Raw genomic sequence first — 22065 nt, 5'->3', positions numbered from 1 at the left:
AGACTATCCATAATCACTTAATCTTTATTTTTCTACTTATGCTTGTGACTTATATTTTTATAGAAAATGTAGATACAAATAATAAAAATATAGAACTACACATCTAATAACCAAGTGGTTAATGTGTAAAAAATGAACTGTGAGTGGAGCTAACATTAGACAATGTCAGTCTGGCACTTTTTCCAACATATTGCTTTGTATTTAGTTACAGTTTAAAAATTCACGGCTAAATAACAAAACAGTGCATCTATTTCAGCAGGGTCCTTACACGGCGGTGTAAATGTCTTAACAGATTAAGGTTATTTCCAGGTCTTAATAAATTTAGAAACTGTACAGAAACCTTTGACAATAGATGTTGTCACAGTTCTGATAAACACAAATTCACATCTGCTGGTTTTTAACCTGTTTTAAACCTGTATCTCAAATGAACTGGTGTTTGTTACATTGAGAAAGTGGCTTTGGTTTGCTGAGAGATGTTTAGGTTCAAGACGACCACACGTGTGAATCATTCTGAACAAAAAACGTACACTCTATAAATCAAAATAAATCAGTCAGCGATAAAGAGCTGACCTCACTGTTCCGTTTTAGTGCTAGGCTGCTTCACATGCTGTTTTGTTGTTATTTTTTGACATTGCTTATTTGAAAAATTCCATGGTGAAGGGAAAAAAGAAAAACTTTGAGGACAGTCTGTCCAATCACAATCACCATACTGCTGCTCATGCGGTCCAGTCAAGTCAGAGCACTGTGTGCATCAGACTGTGATCAGGAATGGGCTGCACCACACACTCGCCCATGAACCTGAATACACAGCATGTGTGTGTATTGCTCTGCACTGAGCACAGTCATAACACTGCAGAGCTCAGGGGACCAGAATCACTTTTACCTGATGTTTCTTTTCTTTTTTTCCAATCCATAATCTATTGTATGGGAAGATATCCTCTTCCATGACTTTGTTGCATACACTGAGTTGCAGCGTGTTACCTCACTGTTATCTTTATGTAGCCGTTGATGTGTTGGTGATGTGATGGAGCTTTTAAGGGAAAAAAGATGAGAATAGAATACACTTAAATGGCATTTAGATAATATTCTCAATAACATTAGACTGTGTGTGGACTGCATTTACATTGTCAGGGTAATGTTTGTTTACCTGATACGTTGTTAATCTGAATGCTCTGTCTTAAATATAACAAATCTAACAAGCCTGACTCTGTGTGTGCATGTGTGTGTGTTTTTGCTGAGTAATCGCCATGGTCCAGTAATAAGTAGTTTCAAGTGTCTTGAGTCCTTAGAGGATTTATCAAGGAGACTCTGAATCTCCCCCAGGTCACATATTAACTTCATATTTACATTTTCTTCAATGACTCTAATGAAAACTATCAATGATGAGGACAGTAAAAAAAAAAAGAAGAAAATATGGGAAGAATAAGAAAGCTTAGAAATTGAATGGAGCTTCAACAGGCATGAAGGTGAGGTGAAATATCTATACAGCAATAAGTCTGAATTTTGAAGGAACTCTTCCTTTAACAGGCTCAGAGGAGCGGTGTGCAGACTCCAGAGGCGGGAGCTGGAGGTGTATGTGTGGGGGGAGTGTCAGTGAATGAAGGGATAAACGGAGTTTGTTTTGGATGGGGGGACAGCCGGGGGAAGAGCCGCAGACGGAGCAGAAACCGTGAGAGAGTCAGCGGAGAGAGTAAACGACCTGCAGCTGGACGGAACCGCGACCGAACCATGGTGAGTCTCACTGTAAACCATGTGATTTCAAACATATAAATTCAAGTCGAGCGGTTAACAGATATATTGAACGGTGAATACTAACATGCTCAATTATCCAATGATGTGGACCCGCATTCAAGTTTTATCACATTGTTTTCATCGTCATATTTTCTTATTATTACTATGTGCGGAAACTGAACAAACTTAAGACAGACTTTTGTCCAAATTAGATACTAATATTTCAGGATTTTGTTATTCCCGAAACGTCTTCGTTTATCCACAGAACAACATTAACCAAATGCAAAAAAAATTAAAAATTTTAAAAATTTTAAAAAGGAAAAATGTTGCAGTAATTTCTCGTAAAGAGCCGACGGAGAACAGTCTTCTCACCGTCCCTGGCCAGAGGACAACTTTTTTCTTTTTTTTTTTTTAGAGGAAACGCAGATTGGTGCAACATCGACAGGGAAAGACACTGTGCGTCTTTGTGCCGCCCGGCGCGGCAGCTCCTCTGCGGTCTGGACTGTTGATCCCGGGGGGGACGCGGACAAACAGTCCGGCCAGAGGAAATTCCTCCGTCTCTAGTTTCTTGGCCCCTTTCTGCACAGGGGGTCGAAGGAACAAATAATTGTATGCTGGTAAAATATCATTCAAATACTGTATATACTGCGTGCAACCTTGGAGCTGACTTCAAATGAACATTAAATGAGTTTTTCTTTATAATTTATTAGTGTTTTCTGTGCAGCCTTGGGTGTCTGTCCGGTCCATCTCTGACAGGATTTGGTGCAGCAGTTTTGACAGCAGTTTTTTAGGCATGGTGCCGTTTTGTCAACATTTAGAGAAATTTCAGAGTGTGGAGCTGTGAAGCTTTTTGTGTCCATTCCTGTGGATCAAGACTGTTGATCCCACATGGGAATGTGGTTTTAAGGCATTCCAGTGAAGACTTGGGCAGCCCGGTCTGACCAACACCACACTAATCCCCAAAAGTACAGAAGGATGGAGACATTTTTCATCAAGGAGCTTCAGTAAGGAAATGTAGAGGTTGTGGTAATTGATAAATCCTCTCCTGTACATCATTTTAGCTTCACAGAACAAAAACCTGAATCACAGGTCTGTATGTTTCTCACAATAAAGGCACCTGGTTGGTTCTAAAAATGGGATCAGTTTTACATTTTGATTTTACCTGTATGAGCACACATTCTTCCTAAAATGAATAGGATGCTGTAGACAGTGACATTAGTGGTGAAAGAAGCATCTTTTTACTTCAATAAATTATCAACACCACTCTGTAAAAATACTCAATAACAATGTCCTACATTTAAGATCCTATGTAAGTAAAAGTATTGAAGTATTATCAGCTAAAAGCAACCAAAGTAAAAGTACTCACTCTGCAAGAAATTTCCCTCTGTGACTGATCTATTATTATACATGACATTATTAGATTTATGCATCAGTCTGTAAGCGTCATTTTACTGTAAATTTTAATTCAGTTTGAAGTTCAGTCCAGTGGTTCCTGAACAAAAGGCGACAGATATGGGTTATAGACACCTGAGGGGGACAGAAAGATTATAATCTTTAACAATGCATCATATTCTTTAAGCTTATTGTATGAGTCACAGAAAAAAAGAGTAAAAACACTATTTCCCTGTTAAATGTGGTGGAGTTGAAGTGTAAAGTAGAATAAAATGGCAATACGTAAAGTACAGGGAATATATCTTAAACAACTTTGAGCCGGAAAGTCTGAGGTCGTTGTGGTGTATTACACTAATGTAAGTTCTGTGATGTATGAGGTCTGTTCATATGAGACAGGACAACTGGTTTAAAGGTCTGGAGAGTTTATAGAAGTTATTTAACATTACAGGTAAAGTTAAAGATGTGAAACACTGTAAACAGTTCAGCAGAGGAGTGAGTGATGAATGATCTTGATTCAGTGTTTTCTCTCAAGGCATTTCCCTGGGTAAACTGTGCGTAAGTGAATGAATGAACGGGTGAGTGGTGGATGTATTAGGATACCTCACATCTAAAAAAAATCAAAACAGCAGCCACTTGTTGGCTAATGGACAAATCTGACGCCTCAGTAAATATTATTGACCACGCCTCTCCCTCTCAGATGTACTTCCATCTCTGTCCTGACGCCCTCTGGGTCCCACTGCTCGGCCTGCTGCTCCTCGGCATCCCTGCAGCGCACACGGCTAAATGTCCACAGCAGTGCGTGTGTGACCAGATCCAGCTCACTGTGACCTGCGTCAACAAGAACCTGACCCAAGTTCCTCCCACTGTTGATGAGGTTTCTTATACACACACACACAGTTTCTACATTAAGTTTAGTTCCACATCTTGTTCCGTCTAATACGTAATCCCCTTTTCACGATAGATCACAGTGAAATTGGATCTCCGAGGTAACGACATCCAGGAGCTTCCCACCGGGGCTTTCAAACACACTCCTTACCTGACTCACCTGTCGCTGCAGCGCTGCAACATCCGCAGGGTGAAGGAGGGGGCTTTCCGCGGCCTCGGCCGCTTGGTCTTCCTCAACCTGGCCAACAACAACATCGAGATCCTCTACCAGGTGCTCACAAACTACAAATTATACATCCCAAAAAAAAGTTAAACCTTTATTTTTTTTTTGCATTCTTTGCTCAGAAACTTTGACTGGAGTAGGATAAAAACATTTCCCCTCTCTCTCTGTCTTCTGTGAGTGCAGGAGTCGTTTGACGGTCTGTCCTCCCTGAAGCAGCTTATGATCGACCGCAACCGCGTGGAGGAGATCCAGCCCGGAGCTTTCTCTCAGCTGGGCTTCCTCAACCTGCTCTCCATCACGCACAATCGGCTGGTCTACATCCCCAACTTGGCCTTCCAGGTGCAAACACAACAACGTCCGCAAGAGACCCTTCCGGAGTTTAAACGTCTCCTTGTTGTTGGAAACATTGATTTAACAGCCGATCTCTTCTCCCTCTCCAGGGTCTGCAGAATATCAAATGGCTTCGTCTCAGTCACAACTCTCTGAACTACCTGGACACCGAGGCCTTCGCCGGTCTGTTCACACTCACCCGCCTCAGTCTGGACCACAACGAGCTGCAGTTCTTTCCCTCTGAGACCATGACCAGGTAGGCTACTTGGTAAGCTTTGACATCTGCATAGAGTTTGCCACAGAGCTGCCAATCACCAGGAAACTATATCTGATGAGAAATGGTTTAAAGAGAAACATTACATTTTCTCATTTATCCAAAGCGACTTGCAAGTGAACGACATCACTAAAGCTTCAGTGCAGTAGGAAACCATTTGCAAGTACTGCAGTGCTTACATCTATTAAATAAGTGCAAGGAGATCAGGTGAAGAGGTGCACAGTAAGAGCTAGTTAGACATGTTAGGCTGTTAAAGGATTTTAGGAGAGGAGGTGCCAGAACAGTCTGGACTGAGATTACCTTGTTTAGCAGCGGTGGCAATGCCAGACGACATTCCTTGGAGGAGGAGGAACACAGTGGGCGAGAAGGAGCTTAAGCCTCTTATGATTGAGTTCAAGTAGATGGGCGCAGACTCAGAAGCTCCGCATCACTGGCTTGATGTTGATTCGGGTGGCCATGGGGAGCCGGTGTAGGTCGATGAGTAGTGGAGTGACTTGTGACCTTTTGGGCTGATCGATGACCAGACCCGCCAGAAGCTTCGTCCTCTGACTGATTTTACCACATTTCACAGCAGCCCATCCAACAGTTGTTGAGATATGAGATATAAAGATAACCGTGCAGCTGGCGTGGGTAAAAAAAAAAGTTAAGATTAACTAATAAATACTAGTAAACTAATTAATTAAAATTATTTTTCCACACTTCTCCCTCTTGCTACCCAGACTGCCGGAGGTGACTCGTCTGGAACTGAGCTATAACCCCATGACTTACCTCGGGGAAGAGGCGGTGTCCATGGCCAAGCTCACCCACCTCTTCCTGGACCACATGTCCCTGCAGGACATGGCCAACACCGCTGTTTTGAAATCCCCCAGCCTCACCCACCTGGACATCAGCTACAACCAGCTGCGTGTCATTCAGCCCCTCTCTGAAGGTTCGCCCAAGGTGGCACGCCTCAACCTGGCTGGGAACCCCATCTACTGTAACTGCTACCTGCGTCCGCTCAGGTACAGCAGACCTTCGTAGACTATGAACCATTCTGTTAGCTACAGGGGACTTATCCCTTCTCCTTTACTGCACTGCAGGGAGTGGTCTATCCGTAGCAAGGTGAAGCTGATGGGGACATGCGGAGGACCGGCTCATCTCTCTGGAGAAAACCTGGAGGCCGTACACCCTCCAGAGCTGCGCTGCCAGAGCCAGGAGGCCATGCTGAAGGCGGAGTTCGAGGAGGCGACCAGACTCGCACCACCGCCCACTGAAGAGCCCCAGAACAAAGTCAAGTGTCCTGCCAACTGTGTCTGTGAGGTGAGGTGATTACTGAAAAAAGAAATATGATTATAGAAAATTGGGCACAGAAACACTACAGAAACTACAGTTTGGTAGCGACAGAAGAACTGAGTGTGTCTGTATTAAAAAGAGAGTGGACAAGAATACATGATAAGTGTTGGCAGTGTGTGTCTTTGTCCCCCCGTCCTCTACATCCACATTACCTCCCTGTCTCCAGGCCGAGACGCACCATTCTTCGTGTGAAAACCGCAGTCACACCAAAGTTCCTCGGGGTTTCGCTGCCAACACGCGCCTCCTCGACCTGCGTGGCAACCAGTTCCACTACATCCCTAGCAACAGCTTCCCCGGTGTCCCCCAGGTTGTGTCCTTGCACTTGCAGCGCTGCAAAATCGTGGAGGTGGAAGACGGTGCTTTCACTGGGATGAAGGGTCTGATCTACCTGTACCTGTCAGAGAACGACCTCACGTCCCTCAGCCCCGATGCCTTTAAAGGTCTTTGTTGCACAGCTCTTTGTCGCATCACCCTGACTCGTTTACGGCTCAATATCCACACTGACTTCCTGTTGTCTGACTCCACAGGTCTCCCTCAACTGACTTACCTCCACCTGGAGAAAAACCGCTTCACCGGCTTCCCCAAGGGAGCCTTCAAACTTGTGCCCAGCCTGCTCGCGCTCCACTTGGAGAACAACGCTATTACTAAGTTGGAGCCGGGCATCTTGACCGGGGCCGAGGGTCTCAGAGCGCTCTACCTCACTGGGAACGCCATCGATCACGTGTCGCCCAGAGCTCTGGACCACGCCAGTGACCTCGATACGCTCCACCTGGGAGGGAACAAGCTGAAGGATGTGCCCACGGACGCGCTGAGTAAAGTGGGGAACCTCAGAGACCTGAGGCTGTCCAGGAATTCAGTTCGCTGGGTGGGGCCAAATGCTTTTCGACCACTGGAGAGGTCGCTGAAGGAGCTCTACCTGGATAACATGGGACTGGAGAAGGTGAGGGGTACTTCTCTGTTTACCCAGATCTGTCTCTTCAAACCCTTCCCTTTTTTATTTCATCAAATTCCTGATAATCACTCTCGCACTCCAGATGTCGCAGAACTCTCTGGCAGGCCTGGGTCCGGGGCTGAGAAGTCTCTTCCTGGAGGGTAACCAGTTGGAGGAGGTGCCTGACCTCCACCCTCTCACTTCTTTGGAGGTCATCAACCTGGCTGACAATCCCCTGATGTGTGACTGCCCTCTGCTGCCACTACGCTTGTAAGACAATTACAGCACACGGCGCTCGGGTGGAAATGATTGGGGTTTGACCGACATGAATTTCTAAAGCCTGAACATTTTCCTTAGGCTGTGTCTGCAGCTCGTTAGAGGACAGAGCATGTTTTACATCTATGATAATGAGTTTCTAATAACCCAGTGACACAAATATTTGATTATACTCCACTCAGAGTTGCAGCTGCGGCCTTGTTTTAGCAACTAGCAACAATGACATTGTTAAAATTTTTCTTTTTATCTTTATTGAACAGTCAGCTTTGAGAGAGCACAGAGGGTTAGGACACGCAACAACGGTCCTCCAGCTAGGAGTCAAACCATGAGCTCTGTGGCCCCAACTATGAGGCCACATGGATGCCTATGTCTTGGCATTTTTAATAAATTCGGCCTTTCCTCTTCATCTAGGTGGATTGAGAAAGTCAACCTGAAGGTACGAGCCACCTGTGCCAATCCCCCTGAGCTGAGGGGTCGCAGGGTCAAGGATGTCCACATCTTCAAAGCCTGCCCCGGGGGAGAGAGCCTCCCCTCCGCCCCTACGGTCACCCCAAAGTCCGCTAAGGCACCCAAGGCCACCAAACCCAAACCAATGCACCTCAACGGCCTTAGGCATGTCAAAATGCTCCAAGCCAAATCCAAACTTCGCAAGAGTCCAAACACCAAACAGGCAGCAGCCAAGAAAACCAAGAGACGCAGCATGGCTTGAACCTGCTGCCTCTGGAGGTTCGTCTGGGCTTCTGTGCTGATTGTTGTAGACCACAGCTCACAGTAACTGGCCATAGTCAGTTAGATTTGAGGGTTAAACATTGGATTGAAATGACTCAAAAGCTGTAACCTTTGTCGGCTATGAAAGCTGTAGCTGCTGAGGCCGTGCCGTCAGTTTTCATTCAACACTGTACTGAATTTCTTTTTCTGCAGTATTTCCTCTTCCCTGTCTTATCTTTGTAAAAAGGTCAAAATCAGTTGTTTTTTTTGTTTTTTTTTTTTAAATTCAGGGAACCTAGACCGAGCACACATGCTCTGTGTCAGCACTGCCTTGTTTCAAACGTAAGATTCACATTCGCAGTGAAGATCATGCTGGTTCGACCAAAGGCTTTTAGCTCTGCTGGAGGTTTTAGCATCTTGAAGGACGTAAACGAGGTGAATGTCATTAGAACAAATGCAAACCCTGCCGTTACTTGATTAGAAATGATAAAACACTTTGGCTTCTTGCTAGTTATCCTTTAACCACTACATCATAACCTCAAGTCCCAGTTGTAAAGATAATTTAAGACAAAACGTCTAATCAGTAAATGGAGGAAACTATTTTTTATCAGCAATAACATATTTACAAAAAAGAAAAGGATACATTTGGATATAAAACAGGAAAAAATAAAACATTACAAGAAATACTTGTCTGCTGTGTCATTACAACCCAAAACAATGAAACACTTCAGAGTCATATTTCAAGACTCAGCGTGATGAGTGAAGGTCAGCTCAACTAAAACGAGACAAGTCCAAAGTTGCCACTTCTGCACACAAAGCATCAGTGTGTAGTGGAACCAACAGGGAAAAGTGAGGTAGTTTTAAAACTGGCTAAACTCCTTACAAACTATGTGCAGTCGTGAGTTTAATGTAAATAAAACATTTAAAGTTATGACCCTTAATGATTTTATGGAATAAGACCTTTTTATACCATTTATGGTCTGTAATTTTCTGTAATAGTCATTCTAGTATTTACATGCTGGAATAACCCCTTTAAACAGTGGCTTTCATTGTAAGCGGTGGAGTGTGCGATTCCCACCTGTAGTCTAAAACCAACCTGGTCACCACCGGCAACCACATCACATCAACAAAGACTGAAGTCTTAAGGCGTATTACTTCAAACCACCAGAGTTTCAAAGATGCACCAGCTCTCCTTACTAATGTAACTTTATTACTCGCCCTGAATAAAACCTCAGCCTGTTTCTGTCTCTTACTGCCACATCGGCTTTATTTTACTCCCCTCATCTCAGTCTCCTTGCACCGCCACCTTTTCCACGCTCGTCTCATCTCTCCTCTCCTCCGCCCTCTCCTGCTCAGTATTACTCTCCAGCGCTTCATCCATGGCAGAGTCATTTCCTTGGCTCCCGTCCTCTTGGTCCCGTGTTCGTCGTTCGTTCTCACTCCGCTCCACGTTGCTTTCGCCAGTAAGGCTCTCCTCCAGAGACCCCCACTCTTCAAGTCCGTCTTTTGTTGCGGCTTTATCTTTTTCTGTCTTTTCATGCTCTACGTTCTCCGTGCAGGTCTGCTCCGGCACCTCGTGTCGTCCTGACTTACTCTGCTCCCCTCCCTCCTCCTGTTTGATTACACCCACGCAGGCTTGTCGAGGGCTTCCCGGAGGATCAATGGGAGTCTCCATTTCCACCTCTTCCACTTTCACCTGCACCGCAAAGACTACGAAGACAGAATAAAGTCAGACATGTACCTGACACTGTCTCGCTAAAATGAGAAGAAAGTGAAGAGCATGTTGTATGAGTTTGTCCACTTACTCTCCTGCTCCTCCGGCTCAGTCTTGGGCTGGAGGAGTGGCACCTTTGGAGGGAGACTGAGATCTACCACTTCTGTGGGACTCGTAGTGCCAACGACCTCAAGCTGCTGACCCGCATCATCTTTAGCTTGCTCATCGGAGAGCCTCTTCTTTGCACTCCTCTTCCCTATAGAAAGCAAAACGAGAGGTTGAAGGAATCATTTTTCATAACCCTGAAATGAGAGAGAAAAAAAACAACAAAAAACACGAGATCACAGATGTACATTTCTGAGACAAAACGTACTCTTTTTCCCGTATACAAAGGGCTTGCACTTCTTGTTCCGTGCCACCTGGTTTGTGATTAAATCTACTGGAAAACAGAATAAAACATCTGTCACTTTTAAATATATCATCAAAAATATCTCTACTGTAAAGCACCATCAGCTGCTCCTGTCTGTGATTGTGGTATGCTGGAGGTTAGGTTGTTTTCTGCATTTAAATGGAGTTCAATCTGAATTAAAATTCAAACAAAACTAAAATGTCTTAGGTGGATTAACCCTCTGCACTGACACTCACTCTACATCTTGTAGTACAAGAGTTTTTCTATTAAAATAAGAAGATTACCGAGACCAGGAGGCGGCTGGAGCTGGTAGCCCATCAGCTCACACCAGCCCACGGGGTAGATGTCCGGGGACCAGTGGTCGACCCACTGGTCGAACTCATCCTCCCAGCCGTCGAAGTGGATGAGCAGCAGACGGCCCACGCAGCGCTTCACGGTGGCCACGCAGACCAGCCGTGGCTCCATCAGGTCCACTGCCTCCAGCTTCATGTTGGCGGAGAGGCCGTGACCCTGGTAGTCCTGAGGAAAGACGTATCGTGTAGTATTGAACTAAAAGAAGGATCGCACCCCTGGTATTTGGGCGTTTACTTTTACAGCTGGGTTCACATGTTGAAGTTGTGGCTAAGGCGAACTGTGGGTGCGATTAGAACGACAATAATAATAAAAAATGCCACACTAGGTTTGGACTTCCTGTCTTACAGTGTTGAACAGTCGTGCCGGTGCAGCTTTAGCTTTGGTCTCCTTCAGGTATTTGTCCCAGGTGAAGGTCTGAGAGTCATAACCTGCCGGGAAAGCAGAGACATTCATTAAGTGTGACTAAGTGCGAGCTGCATCACTGCCTGAAAGGAGCAGTGTGTGTAGAAATGCAACACGTAGGTGTGTTTGTATTCACCTTGAGGTACAGTGAGAGGGATGTTGTTCTTTTTACAGAAGTCCACAGGAAGGACGGCGTGAGAGGACGCGTGGTAACAAAACCAGTCGGAGCCGTTGTTAGATATCGTGCCGTCGATACCGACCATCAGGTAGCCATCTAACAGCACCTGGAGAGGTGGAGGGAGGGGGGGATGGGGGGGATAACGATATAAGATGTAATTTAACTCATAACCACCCGACTGTTTAAACAGATCAGACCAAAAATCCTACCTTGTGTACAGTGGCCACACAGATACTTCCCAGGTTGAGAGGGTCAATGGCCTCCAGCTTCATTCCTTCTTCAAAGAAACTTCCCTCCATGTAAACGACCCTGGGCTGCGGATCACACAGTGGTTGACAAGAGACACATCAGCGACCGCCAGAGAATTTACCATCACTCATTTCTACTGTCATTGAATATTGAGCTGTGACCAAAACACAGAGTTCATAATAATAATAATAAGTGTTCATATTATTCCTTTAACCTTTCCCTTCCATGTTTTTAAAACTTATCGCGCTACTTGTTGTAGGAGTCTGGAGTGACGCACAAACTACAAAGACGTGAACATTACAACAGGAGACAGTAGAAACTGAGTCGTGAATCTAAAACAACAAAAAATTATCACATATAACAAAAAAAAGTTAGAATGAAAAGCAGTTGTTGCTTTTTTGAACTATTTCTTAAGCAATAACATTTTTCTTACCTTTTTAAAGAGAAGGAATGAACTGTCAGAGTTCCCCCTCAAACCACTACTTTCCACAGAGTTTGCTAGAAAAAAGAAAAGAAGGAAATCCTTTGTATTTATTGTAAGATAAGAAAATCTAAAAGTTTTAAGCTTTAGTTTGAGTGACATAATTTCTTTCAGTTGAAAAATATTCCTTCCTCTGGTTGCACAGATATATAATAGCACAGATTTACTACTGTGAATAAACTCATATCCAACTCTATTTCTCTTCAAGCATGTTTCTGTTTGTTTCTGTTCTGCCACCCGTGTCGTCTTCTGTGTGTTTTTCCGTGATAAACTAAATCCTCGACTTACCAGGCGCCTTAATGGCATGGCCCACTTTCACAGACCAGCCTAACGGGTGCAGGAGGGGGCTCCACATGTGGCACCAGAAATCAGAGGTGGCGTTCTCGGGGGCGTCGCTTTGGTCCGCGTACACCAGCCGCAGACGGCCGCCAATAATCGTGTCAATCATGGCCACGCGGGTCCGGCTCACATGCCTGGGATCCACCACCTCCACACGCATGCCGATTCGGAAAGAGGTCCTCATGTTCTCTGCCAGCTGGCAAAGGGACACGAGGAGGTTGGCAACGTCACAGAGATGCTGGTTATGCGTTTAATTAAACCAGTAAGAATTGAAATATTTATCATTCTTTACAACAGCAGAGACGTGTCACCGTGTCGGGGCAGCGTCGGTTTTACCTTCAAGTAGAAATCGACGGGTAGAGTGTTGGCGCCCACCAGCTTTTTCATCAGATACTCTTTCCAATCTGGTATGTTCTGCTTCACATCTATGAACACACACACACACAATTTTTCCAAATGAGAACACACCCTATTGTTAATATATCAACCAGCACAGGAAGTTCTGTGTCCGCACGGCGAATCCTCACCTTGTGGCGGCACCAGCAGCTTGCTCGTCATGGCACACCATCCAATCGGCTTCAGCTCTCCTGAAACGAGGCTGCACCAGAAATCGTGGCTGCTGTCGTGCTCGAAGCCTTCATATCGCAACAGAGCTTTGTATCCTAGAGACAACGGAGGGCAGGGGAGGAAGAGGAGGAGTAAAGTTACCGTTTCTGTTACAGAGAATCGGAAAATAAAACGGTCGAATTCATAATCTCAATAAAGACGTGCACACCTGCGACCTGGATAACGGTAGCGATCCAGTAGACTTTACTGGGCAGGACGGCGTTAGTGTTCAGGACTTCCACCTTCATCCCAACAGCGATGTCGTCCCACTGTGCACACAGAGGAGCCTGCAGAACGGAGGGTCAGACATTTCTTTACAGATCGTCGGTGTGACGTGTTTCATGTTCTCCACCTTCAAAGTTATTCTCAGCGACATTAAAAAGGTCTTATTTCTTGAGGCGTCACCTCCAATATGATGGATGTTCTCCTCCCGACCACAGCTGCAAGAAACAGCGTGTAAATCCTGAAGGTTTTTTTTCCTTTCACCTTTTCTCTCATCCTACTAGTTCAGTTTCAAGATGCTGAATACTGCACCAACATTGGAGAGCTGCGCTTTCGCCATCGGTGGGTGAAGAAAACAGTTTGTAATTGCACAGGACTCACATGTCTGAAGCAGGAGACGGACGCAGCCAGTGACGTCTCCCTCTCCAAGTAAGCGCCCCACTCGAAACCTGGAGCACCGGGGGTGGAAAGAGCAGAGGAATCACACAGCTGAAGTAAGATCTTGTTCAGTGTTTGCGCATATGTGTGTGTCTGTGTGTGTGTGTGTGTGAGAGAGAGAGTGATCGGCGCCCTTACCGTCTAGTCCTGTTGTGGTTGGAGGGGCTTTGTTCACCTTGTTCAGCACTGTAGCTTTTTTTGTGGGGGGCCTTCCCTGCGGAGAGGAGAGCACAAAGAAAGATTGCACCAAGTCGTCACGCCACTTTCTCATCGTTGTGTCCACCCAACAACTGAAGCGACCGACACAAACGGCCATTGGATTATTCTTTTTTAAAACTGAATATATACTGTGTGAAACTACAGTAAGTAAGTCATGATACAAAAACAGCTGTCCAAGGTGAAATCTCTCTGGGGAGTCCGACAGATTCGGCTCAGACTTCCTGATATGCAAAGAGAAGAAAGGAACCGACTTCACCTGTGCACACAAATACTTTCACTTCCACATTTGTCAAAATATTTCATGAGATTAATTAAATTCTTTTTCTTTTACTGCAGTTTTCACAAGAATGGGAACAATATATACAATCCCATATTTACAGTCTTACCGGCAAGAGACAAAACACACACACACACACAGAATTACAACTACAGTCCCATGAAAAGCCCTGGGACTCAAGCTGTAATTAATAGTTTTCATTATTGATCAATTGGCTTATTGTTTTGTCTGTATAATGTCAGACAGCAGCAAAAAAAAAAAAAACGTCCGTCAAGCTTTGCCAGACCAGCTTGTTTAGTCCTGACGTTCAAACCTCAGACATATTTACCTGAAACCAGCAAATACTCACATCTGAGAAGCTGAAACCAGCGAGTTGTCACTTTTGCAAAACATGACTTAAATGATTCATTGATTCTAAAAAGGGCTGCCAAATAAATTTTCAATCAAACCTACTAATTGATTAACCCTTTCAGCTCTTGTTCGTATTTTTTGCACAACAAAATGACCAATAAAATCTTATTTTCTACATGTATTTTTACATAATTAACACAGTTCCATTAAACCTACAAATGAAAAAAATCTAAACACCATATTGTTGCTCTGATCTAATATTCAGCTTCAACAGGCTTAGGACAAATTCATACATTTTTTTAGGTTTAGTGTTATATACCCATCTTTTATTTTATCCAACTTCATTGATAAAGTTACTGAATCAATTAATGGTTTTCAATCAAGAAGTCGACCCCCTCATTAAACCGCCTGTAACTAACTTACCAGGTCATCCAGATACACATCACTTGGAGCGGGGTCACCTGTCTCTGAGGTGTGTGTGTGTCTGAACTGGGTGGGGACGGCGGTGGTCTTGAGCAGCCGGGCCCGGCGGCTCTTCTGATCCAGGGTGTTGTAGTAGTCCTCGGACTGGAAGTGTTTCTGGCAGACGTGCAGCTTGTTGAGGACGTGCAGCGGAGTGTTTACATCCATGTTGAGAGCGAACAGCCAGCGCCTCAGTCTCTCCGAGTCTCCGAGGGGAAACCGATGGAAGACGAGGTCGGGCCGTTTCGTGTTCCAGCAGGTATCAACGCAACACGTGTGAACCATTTCAGCGGTTCGGAGCACGCGGAGATCTCCGGTAAATTATAGACTGAGGCGAGTCAGACACGCCCGCGGACAGACCCACAGGTCGGTGATAAGATTTCAAGTCCAGCGCGGTCGTCTTCTTCTTCTTCTTCTCATCCCACTTTCTTTTGCAGCAGCGACCTCTTAACAGCTTTTTGCTAAATACCGCCACCGCGCGTTTGCAATTACACAATGTGTAAATTAAAATATATAAAATGTTGTTGATTGTTGACAGATGAGGGTTATTTTTTCAAGCACAAATACCAAGTGCTGGTTCCAGCTTCTCAGATTAACATTTGCTGCTTTTTGGTCTTTTGTGATAATCAACGCTCTTTGCGTCTTTGCATTTTGTCAAGTCAAGCAAATTGAAGACATCACAATTTTAGGAAATTATCTTTAACATTTTCCTGACATTCAAGGTGAATTGATTAATAAAGAAGCTAATTAATAATGAAATTGTTAGTTGCAGCCTATAGGGCCCAGAGTGAATATATGATCCTGTGAAATAACGATGACTTTTCCAACAATGAAGCTGGTTAACAAAAGGTGCAAACAGGAGTTTTAGGGGTTAAGAATTTCAAGAGCGCAGTTTTTTGGTTCTTCGAACACCACACACAAACCTGTCATTTGGTGATGTATTTCCAAAATACAGTGCATTAACATCTTTTCCTCACCTGCAGACGTGCCAGTATGGAGGACTTCTTGGAGTTTGACGAATAGGAGCGTGAGCAGGATATACTGCAGAAACGCTTGGTCTTTGAAAAGAAGGTGCTAATGTTGCCGGTGGTGCCGCACATCTCACACACCACTGTAAAAGTAAATAAATATTGTATGAAACATTACCTAACTTCATTAACATTCCTTGAGCTTATACAGATGTGATTTTTATCGGTTCAAGTGATTTGTGGAGAGGTGCCATCAACCCTTTTGACTAACATGATGGTATAAAAACGGCATTTAAATAATTTTGTGACATTTTGTTTGACACATTGCTCTCAACCTTCTTCTTCTTTTTCTGCACCTCACCTGGTCGTTCATCTTTGTTTTTTTCCCCTCTTCCCACTCTTCCTGTCACATGTTCTTTGTCGCCTCCTCCATCAGTATCATCAAACTGAGTGGGTGCCAGTTCATTGTGTTCGGCCTGTGAAGAGACAAAAAACAAAGTGGTAAAAAAGAGAGCAACCAAGAGGCTTGTTTAAAACTGTGGAAGGATCTCTGCCTTTCTCTTCGGTGACCTTTACCGACCCATGATAATGGCCACTCACACTAATGTTGCGCTCCCTTGGCTCAGCTGTAATGCCCCGGCGTTGGATAGCAGGCAGGCAGTTACTGCAGCCAACTCCACTGCAGGAGGAACACAGAGGACGGACGAACACTGTAGGAGCAGCTCCTGGCTTCAGCTTCAGAGCCCCTGCGGGTGGTCTTGGCTCAAAGTACTCCTTGCCAAAATGCTCGCTGCAGAGGTGGGAGTTGGGTGTGGCGACCCACTGGGTGCGGGTGCGCTGGACCTGCTTTTCCCATTTGCGAAACTCCTCAGGGTCCTTGGGGAATTTAAACAGTGTCACACCATCTTCTGCGGTTTTGCCACATCCAAAGGCCACACAGTGGTAGGGCATCCTGTCTTGTGCTCAACACAGGGACTGTCAATGAAACCAAAGGATCCAAACTAGGACGAACAGCTGATGCATCCTTTCTTCTCTTGAGTTGATCTCTGCAGAGGAAAGTGATAACTGTGTGTTACAACTTGCAGACAGTTTTTTTAATTGTTCGTTTCTACTGCACACACGGCACTATAACATTCATTTTTAGGTAGCACAAATAGCCTGTCAACCATGGCAGGTAGAGCTAAATGATATGTCATCTAATATCTATCCTAATTCTTGGTTTAATTTAGTGATGTAGTCATTTCTAGTTGAGAGAAAGTAACAGTGAGCAATGCCTCTACCTGCCTGACCACTATATTTGCATAAAAAAGATGGCATGAATCTTCATTTTTGATTTTATCAATAATATCAAACCCTAAACACAGACTCTAACAAACACAACGTGTACATTTCATTTCCAGGTAAGACAAACTTCTACAACTCAGAACTGATACAGTATAAATGGTAAATAATATAACACACAATAACCAGGCCTAACATGCGCAACAACGAACATTTTAAAATGAGTCTTGATGTTTAAGTCACTGTTAAAAAAAAACAACTAATTGCTAAAGCTAACAGGTTAAAGACAAGCAGCTCAAAAACATAAACAAAAGTGACCACCACACATGCTACTGTACATGCAAGCTATTAGCTAATAGTGCTAACCGTACGTTTGTTCAGTTATGAAGCAGCAATTCACTTGTTATCACTTTAAATTGCTACTTATAGAAGCTATAATAATATACAGGCGTTAATTATTTTTTTTCCTATAGCTACCAAACTATTTGGATAAAAGTTGTTGAGCTAAATCTTCGTAGCCCCCCCCCGGCATTGTACTGTAATGTGGTCGCCTACCTATGACGTCATCATAGTTGGCCAAAGAATTATGGGAGATGATGTTTTAGGGGGAAAAAAAGCTAGAGAGTCGCAAATAAATGAATGTGCAGGCATATGAGTGATAATGGGTTGGTGTAATTTAACAATAATGACAGTAGAAGTTACTAATAGTTGTAGAAGTAGTAGTTTATTTCTTTTTTTTTTTTCACTGTTTTAATTGATTATGTGCTTCCACTTGCAATTAATTAAAACATGCAATAGGTGCATAAGTTTTTTTGTATTGTTTGCTTATTATCTTGGCTGCTCCCAAGATGGTAAGGTCAGAAATATGGAGAAAACCTTTTACTAGTGAGAGAACAGATTATCTGGTTGATGATGATCCAACAGCCACGGTGAGACACACAGTGATCTATTCCAGTATAACTTCAAGAAAGATCAACCTGACCATGGACATGAAAAGGAAAAAATGTCCTGAGAGGAAAGTCTGCAAGGTGGTGTGAGCCCAACAGGAACTGAGGGTATTCACATGTTCATGAAGGGTTTGGGTTCATCATCTCATGTAGGCCTATATACTGAAAGTCCGGGTAAGGTAAAGGCCTAAAATATAAATGTTATTATTAAACAATAAATACTGTTGTCAAGTGTTACTTTCAATTTCAAAATTACAATAATATTAAAATTATAATGACAAGTATTATAATGAATAATTATAATATATCTGTTCAAACGTGCACCACTCTGCAGCTAAATCAATTCAATGCATATAGTCATTTAGGTCGTTATCTCTCCATTACTCCCTGTGATTTAGGCAATCCTGTGACCTCTCCCTTTGCACCTTTGAAATTTTAGTGTCTTTTTTGCCACTTACAGGGGTCATGCTTGAATGAATTTGTCCTAGGAGTTCCTTCTATGCTAATTTAATTTTTATCACAGTCCATCCAAAACTTCATCAAGAAATTTCCCCTTGAAATCACAATCAGCTGTCTGGTGGCACAATAGGAAACTGCTTATTGTTGAGCTATTGAAATCTGGACCAGAGTGGTGAACTGACTGACAGACCGTCACTGCCATCCCTAGAGCCACGCTGCTAGCATGGCTGAAAACTGGTCCTTTAGATCACATAGTATTTCCAAATATGCAGTGCCAATTTTATCTGATCATGCAAGGAATTAAAAGACAGATTGGGCATAAGTAGTTAGAGGGGAATACATGCCGCCATACCAAAAACTCTACTTCTGTAGCGATTTATCAGCATTTCCAAGTCAAATCATTAAAAATCATACAACCAAATTTAACTTATTTTGCATTATCACCAATACAACATGACACATTTCACAGACATCAGAACAGGTCATTATTCATAAACATAAAACACACATTAAGCAGAAAACTACATGCAGACATACACACATGCACATGTGTATATACAATACATGCAGAGGTAATACACTGCAAATGCATGTAATGAGATTTACTTTGATTTGAAAGAGTATTTGCTGACTGCTAAACTACCAGTAATGTCTCTGCTTAAAAGGTGCAACACAGCACACTGGGAGTGTGTGAATGGAGGGTCTAGCATATATGGAAAGATTACTTCTGAGTCACTGGAAAATGGTAAAATGAAATATCTTTCATTTTTGTTATTGGATAATGAGAATGTGTGTCTATCTCATACATTGTTGGCTAACCTCAGTATGCATGTGCTACTTGATTATTATAGCCTGGTAGTACCACTCAGACTCAGACTACATGACAGTGATATTACAAAAGGCCAGAGGTGGATGGATCAGCCTTCAAATGCATTCAAAGAAATCTGACATTCCTCTGTCCACTCCCCTTTCTAAGTGGTTGGTATTCAAAGTAATAGTGCAGAACTGGTATTTCCGACTGCTCAACATCAACTGCAATGGTCGGGGCTTTGATAAATGCCATACATGACTATGGCCCTAGCATGTAAAGTTTAGGCAAAGTCACTGGCCCATGAGAGAAACAGGACTGACTATCATGTAATTTTCAGATGCTGTACAAACAAGGTCTGACAACTTTACTTACATCTATGCACACTGTACAAAGTGAAAGGTGCTGATCACTGGCAAAGTTGGGGGCTGAGTAGGTTTATGCCTGGGGCCCCCTAGTGGGATAATCCAGCCATGGTCGTGGTCCTTTAGGCAGCATACAAACACTGCTCAGGTTTGATTTCCGGTACAATCATATGCTCTTTTGGCCCTGTCAACAAGTGTCACGGTTCACTGATGCAGTTATTAAGCAGCAATACAGGTTTGGTAATGCCGTATAGTTTCTGATAACAGTTAATTACGTCAAAATATTAAAACTACACACACTGTCTGCAGCAAAGTAAGAATAAAACTGTCTGGAAGATGCTTCAAGGGTTTTTTAATGAAGTGTGGGTAGACTTCTAATTGTACTCTGTTGGCTACCAAAGTTATTTCTTCACCCAGATCTACTTAATGATTGAAATGTATGAGCAGAGCACCTTTGAGGCCTTGAGGCCATGTGTTGTGGAGAATCTATAGACTGAACAAGTTGTTATTTTCTGACAAAACCTGTAACCTGTTCAATTAAAGGAGAATTTCTCAGTTATAAGGATCTGTAGTTTTGCTGTTGACTGTGCCCGTTGAGCACCTTTTCAAAAAATGTCATCACCTCTATTAAAAGATGATAGATTTAGTGTGGTAAACAAAACTTCGAAAAACCGACATGATGATAGAGGCCTGTGTTTTCTGAAATAATGACCCCATGCAGTGTATATTTTTTATACCCATTTAATAACTTATGCATGTAGTAGACTATGTACCCAACAAAGGCCTGAATCAAACATTTTTAAGCAAGGTCAAACAATAAACACAGTGTGTGGGGTCATTTACTCTTCATTGAGCAACTCTAGCTAGAAAATGCACTCTTTCCTACTGCTCACAGTAAACAGATTTGTTTCCCTCTTTCACAAACTGCTTATGCTCCACTTGCAAGTCACTACAGAGAACACATTTCCATTCGATCATATAAACATACTGCTTCAAAAAGTGGACCAAGCAGATAATACACATGACACTGTCATATACAATATCAATTTTATTTAATTTAAATATTTTTTTTGGAGAACTGTGACAACACTGAAGTTTGATAGGCAAAGATTAACATGTGTGAATAAGACTGTGAATGAATGGCAGTTATATCAATATCGAGCAGAGTACACAACAGCTCTTGTTCTGCCATTAAATGACATACAAAATGACTAATCAAACAGGCAACTGCTCTGCAATAAGACACATGCAAAACTGTGGGATGATTTTGTGTATTTCCCCTGCACTGCTTCACGAGAGAAAACTTGAGACTTGATAGTTGAGCAGCACAATTACTTGATGTGCACTCAACAAAAACAGAAGAAGGTAAGGCTGTTGAGTGTTAAAGTGCAAGAACAGAACAGGAGGATGATTTTTTAATTGAAAAGTGAAAGAATGAGACTTGTCAGGGAGCTAAATTGAGTTTACACATGGACAGGCCAAGGGAACTGTATTTGTCTGTTAAGAAATTTATGCACGAGGCCACCATTTTGCCTATGAGGAAGCAAACAGAGCAAAAGAAGGGTGACAGGAATGGGTCTTTAATTTAGTAAACGGTGACTGATGAATAAAGTTAAACCAAGTCTTTCCTGAGAAACATACACACATAGTTTTGGGTGTTTGTGAATCCATCTCTGTTGCTGCACTTGAAAACCAAAGTTGGTGCACGTGTTTAATTTGCTGTATTTAAACGCACTGACTGCAAAAATGATTAACAATTTGAATGCTTGCATTTAAAATAAACTGTTGAACATAATCCAACTTTAAGATTTGCAGCCAAACCCTCTACAAAAAGCAGATGCAAGTTTACCTGCGCAGACGAATTTCATAAATAAATAACTTTTTTCTTCTTTTACATGCATAGCATAGTAAATAAGCATTGTACTTTATCTACCGTTGCAGCTGCACAGCTTTATTTTATTATTTGCATCCCCTCATCCTCACCCGCTGCCACCAGCAGCACCACCATCACTTCGCAGGCAAACAAGCCTTTTCTGCCCGACATTATCTTCATCCAGACTCCGCTGGATTGGAGGCTGAAATGACGGATGCAACCATGGGAGAGAGACCCAGGGACGGTTTATTTACATCCGAAGAGGCTGTGTAAGTTTAGAGGGAAGCCGCTGCGTGTGTCTCCCCCTTTACTTTCACCGACCCCCTCCTCCTCCGCTGGCAGAAATTTATAAAGAACAAAAAATCCGACGAGGGAGGGAGGGGGGTTGATATACGCCGAGGCTGAAATCGAGAGGCGAACCCAGGGAAAGAGGAGTAATTTGTACACGGGACTTTCCCCCTCTTAGTCCCCCCAAAGGAGGGGGAAAAGTCGCAATATTGGAAACGAAAAGGAATGAGCTTCTAAGGGCGTGAAAACGTCTGCAATTGTGGATACTTTATATATTTTTATTTCGAAAAAAT

General features: G+C 43.2%; 2 protein-coding genes across 4 annotated transcripts; one reads left to right on the top strand and one right to left on the bottom strand.

The window, feature by feature from the left end:
- Positions 1-1669: 1669 nt before the first annotated feature.
- Positions 1670-8104, top strand: LOC111220394 (chondroadherin-like protein). The gene is made up of 11 exons (XM_022743468.1): positions 1670-1731; positions 3821-3997; positions 4085-4279; positions 4415-4570; positions 4672-4817; positions 5555-5836; positions 5915-6134; positions 6334-6607; positions 6695-7107; positions 7202-7368; positions 7786-8104. Exons 1-11 carry the CDS (start codon positions 1729-1731, stop codon positions 8081-8083), a joined length of 2331 nt encoding a protein of 776 aa, XP_022599189.1. The 5' UTR covers positions 1670-1728; the 3' UTR covers positions 8084-8104.
- Positions 8105-9347: 1243 nt separating this feature from the next.
- On the bottom strand, positions 9348-17540 carry LOC111220393 (lethal(3)malignant brain tumor-like protein 2). Of its 3 annotated transcripts, none has more exons than XM_022743465.1 (18): positions 17404-17540; positions 16352-16797; positions 16113-16227; positions 15761-15894; positions 13613-13688; positions 13418-13485; positions 12984-13101; positions 12736-12870; positions 12545-12633; positions 12158-12404; positions 11822-11886; positions 11349-11453; positions 11098-11245; positions 10905-10987; positions 10490-10724; positions 10170-10235; positions 9888-10052; positions 9348-9792 (listed from the first exon to the last, which is right to left on the bottom strand). In XM_022743465.1, exons 2-18 carry the CDS (start codon positions 16700-16702, stop codon positions 9368-9370), a joined length of 2625 nt encoding a protein of 874 aa, XP_022599186.1. In that variant the 5' UTR covers positions 16703-16797; positions 17404-17540; the 3' UTR covers positions 9348-9367. The 3 variants fall into 3 exon arrangements, with proteins under 3 accessions (XP_022599186.1, XP_022599187.1, XP_022599188.1); XM_022743466.1 differs by having other exon boundaries at positions 10170-10232; XM_022743467.1 differs by lacking the exon at positions 10170-10235.
- Between the last annotated feature and the right edge of the window lie 4525 nt (positions 17541-22065).

Source organism: Seriola dumerili, unplaced genomic scaffold (assembly GCF_002260705.1).
Source record: "Seriola dumerili isolate Sdu_G_001 unplaced genomic scaffold, Sdu_1.0 BDQW01000068.1, whole genome shotgun sequence".
NCBI lineage: Eukaryota > Metazoa > Chordata > Actinopteri > Carangiformes > Carangidae > Seriola > Seriola dumerili.
The sequence above is the reverse complement of the archived record's forward strand: the minus strand, read 5'-3'. Positions and strand labels throughout refer to the sequence as shown.

Bases quoted from the DNA above. Each gene is read 5' to 3' on its own strand.
- LOC111220393 (XM_022743465.1), bottom strand. From the start codon at position 16,702: ATGCCCTACCACTGTGTGGCCTTTGGATGTGGCAAAACCGCAGAAGAT. The intron at 12,405-12,544 runs GTAAAACCGACG...TCCCTTTGCCAG, and splicing joins CCGTCGATTTCTACTTGAAG to CTGGCAGAGAACATGAGGAC. The intron at 10,725-10,904 runs GTAAGACAGGAA...GTCTTTCCTCAG, and splicing joins CGGCACGACTGTTCAACACT to GACTACCAGGGTCACGGCCT.
- LOC111220394 (XM_022743468.1), top strand. The intron at 4,571-4,671 runs GTGCAAACACAA...CTCCCTCTCCAG, and splicing joins TCCCCAACTTGGCCTTCCAG to GGTCTGCAGAATATCAAATG. The intron at 6,135-6,333 runs GTGAGGTGATTA...CCCTGTCTCCAG, and splicing joins CTGCCAACTGTGTCTGTGAG to GCCGAGACGCACCATTCTTC.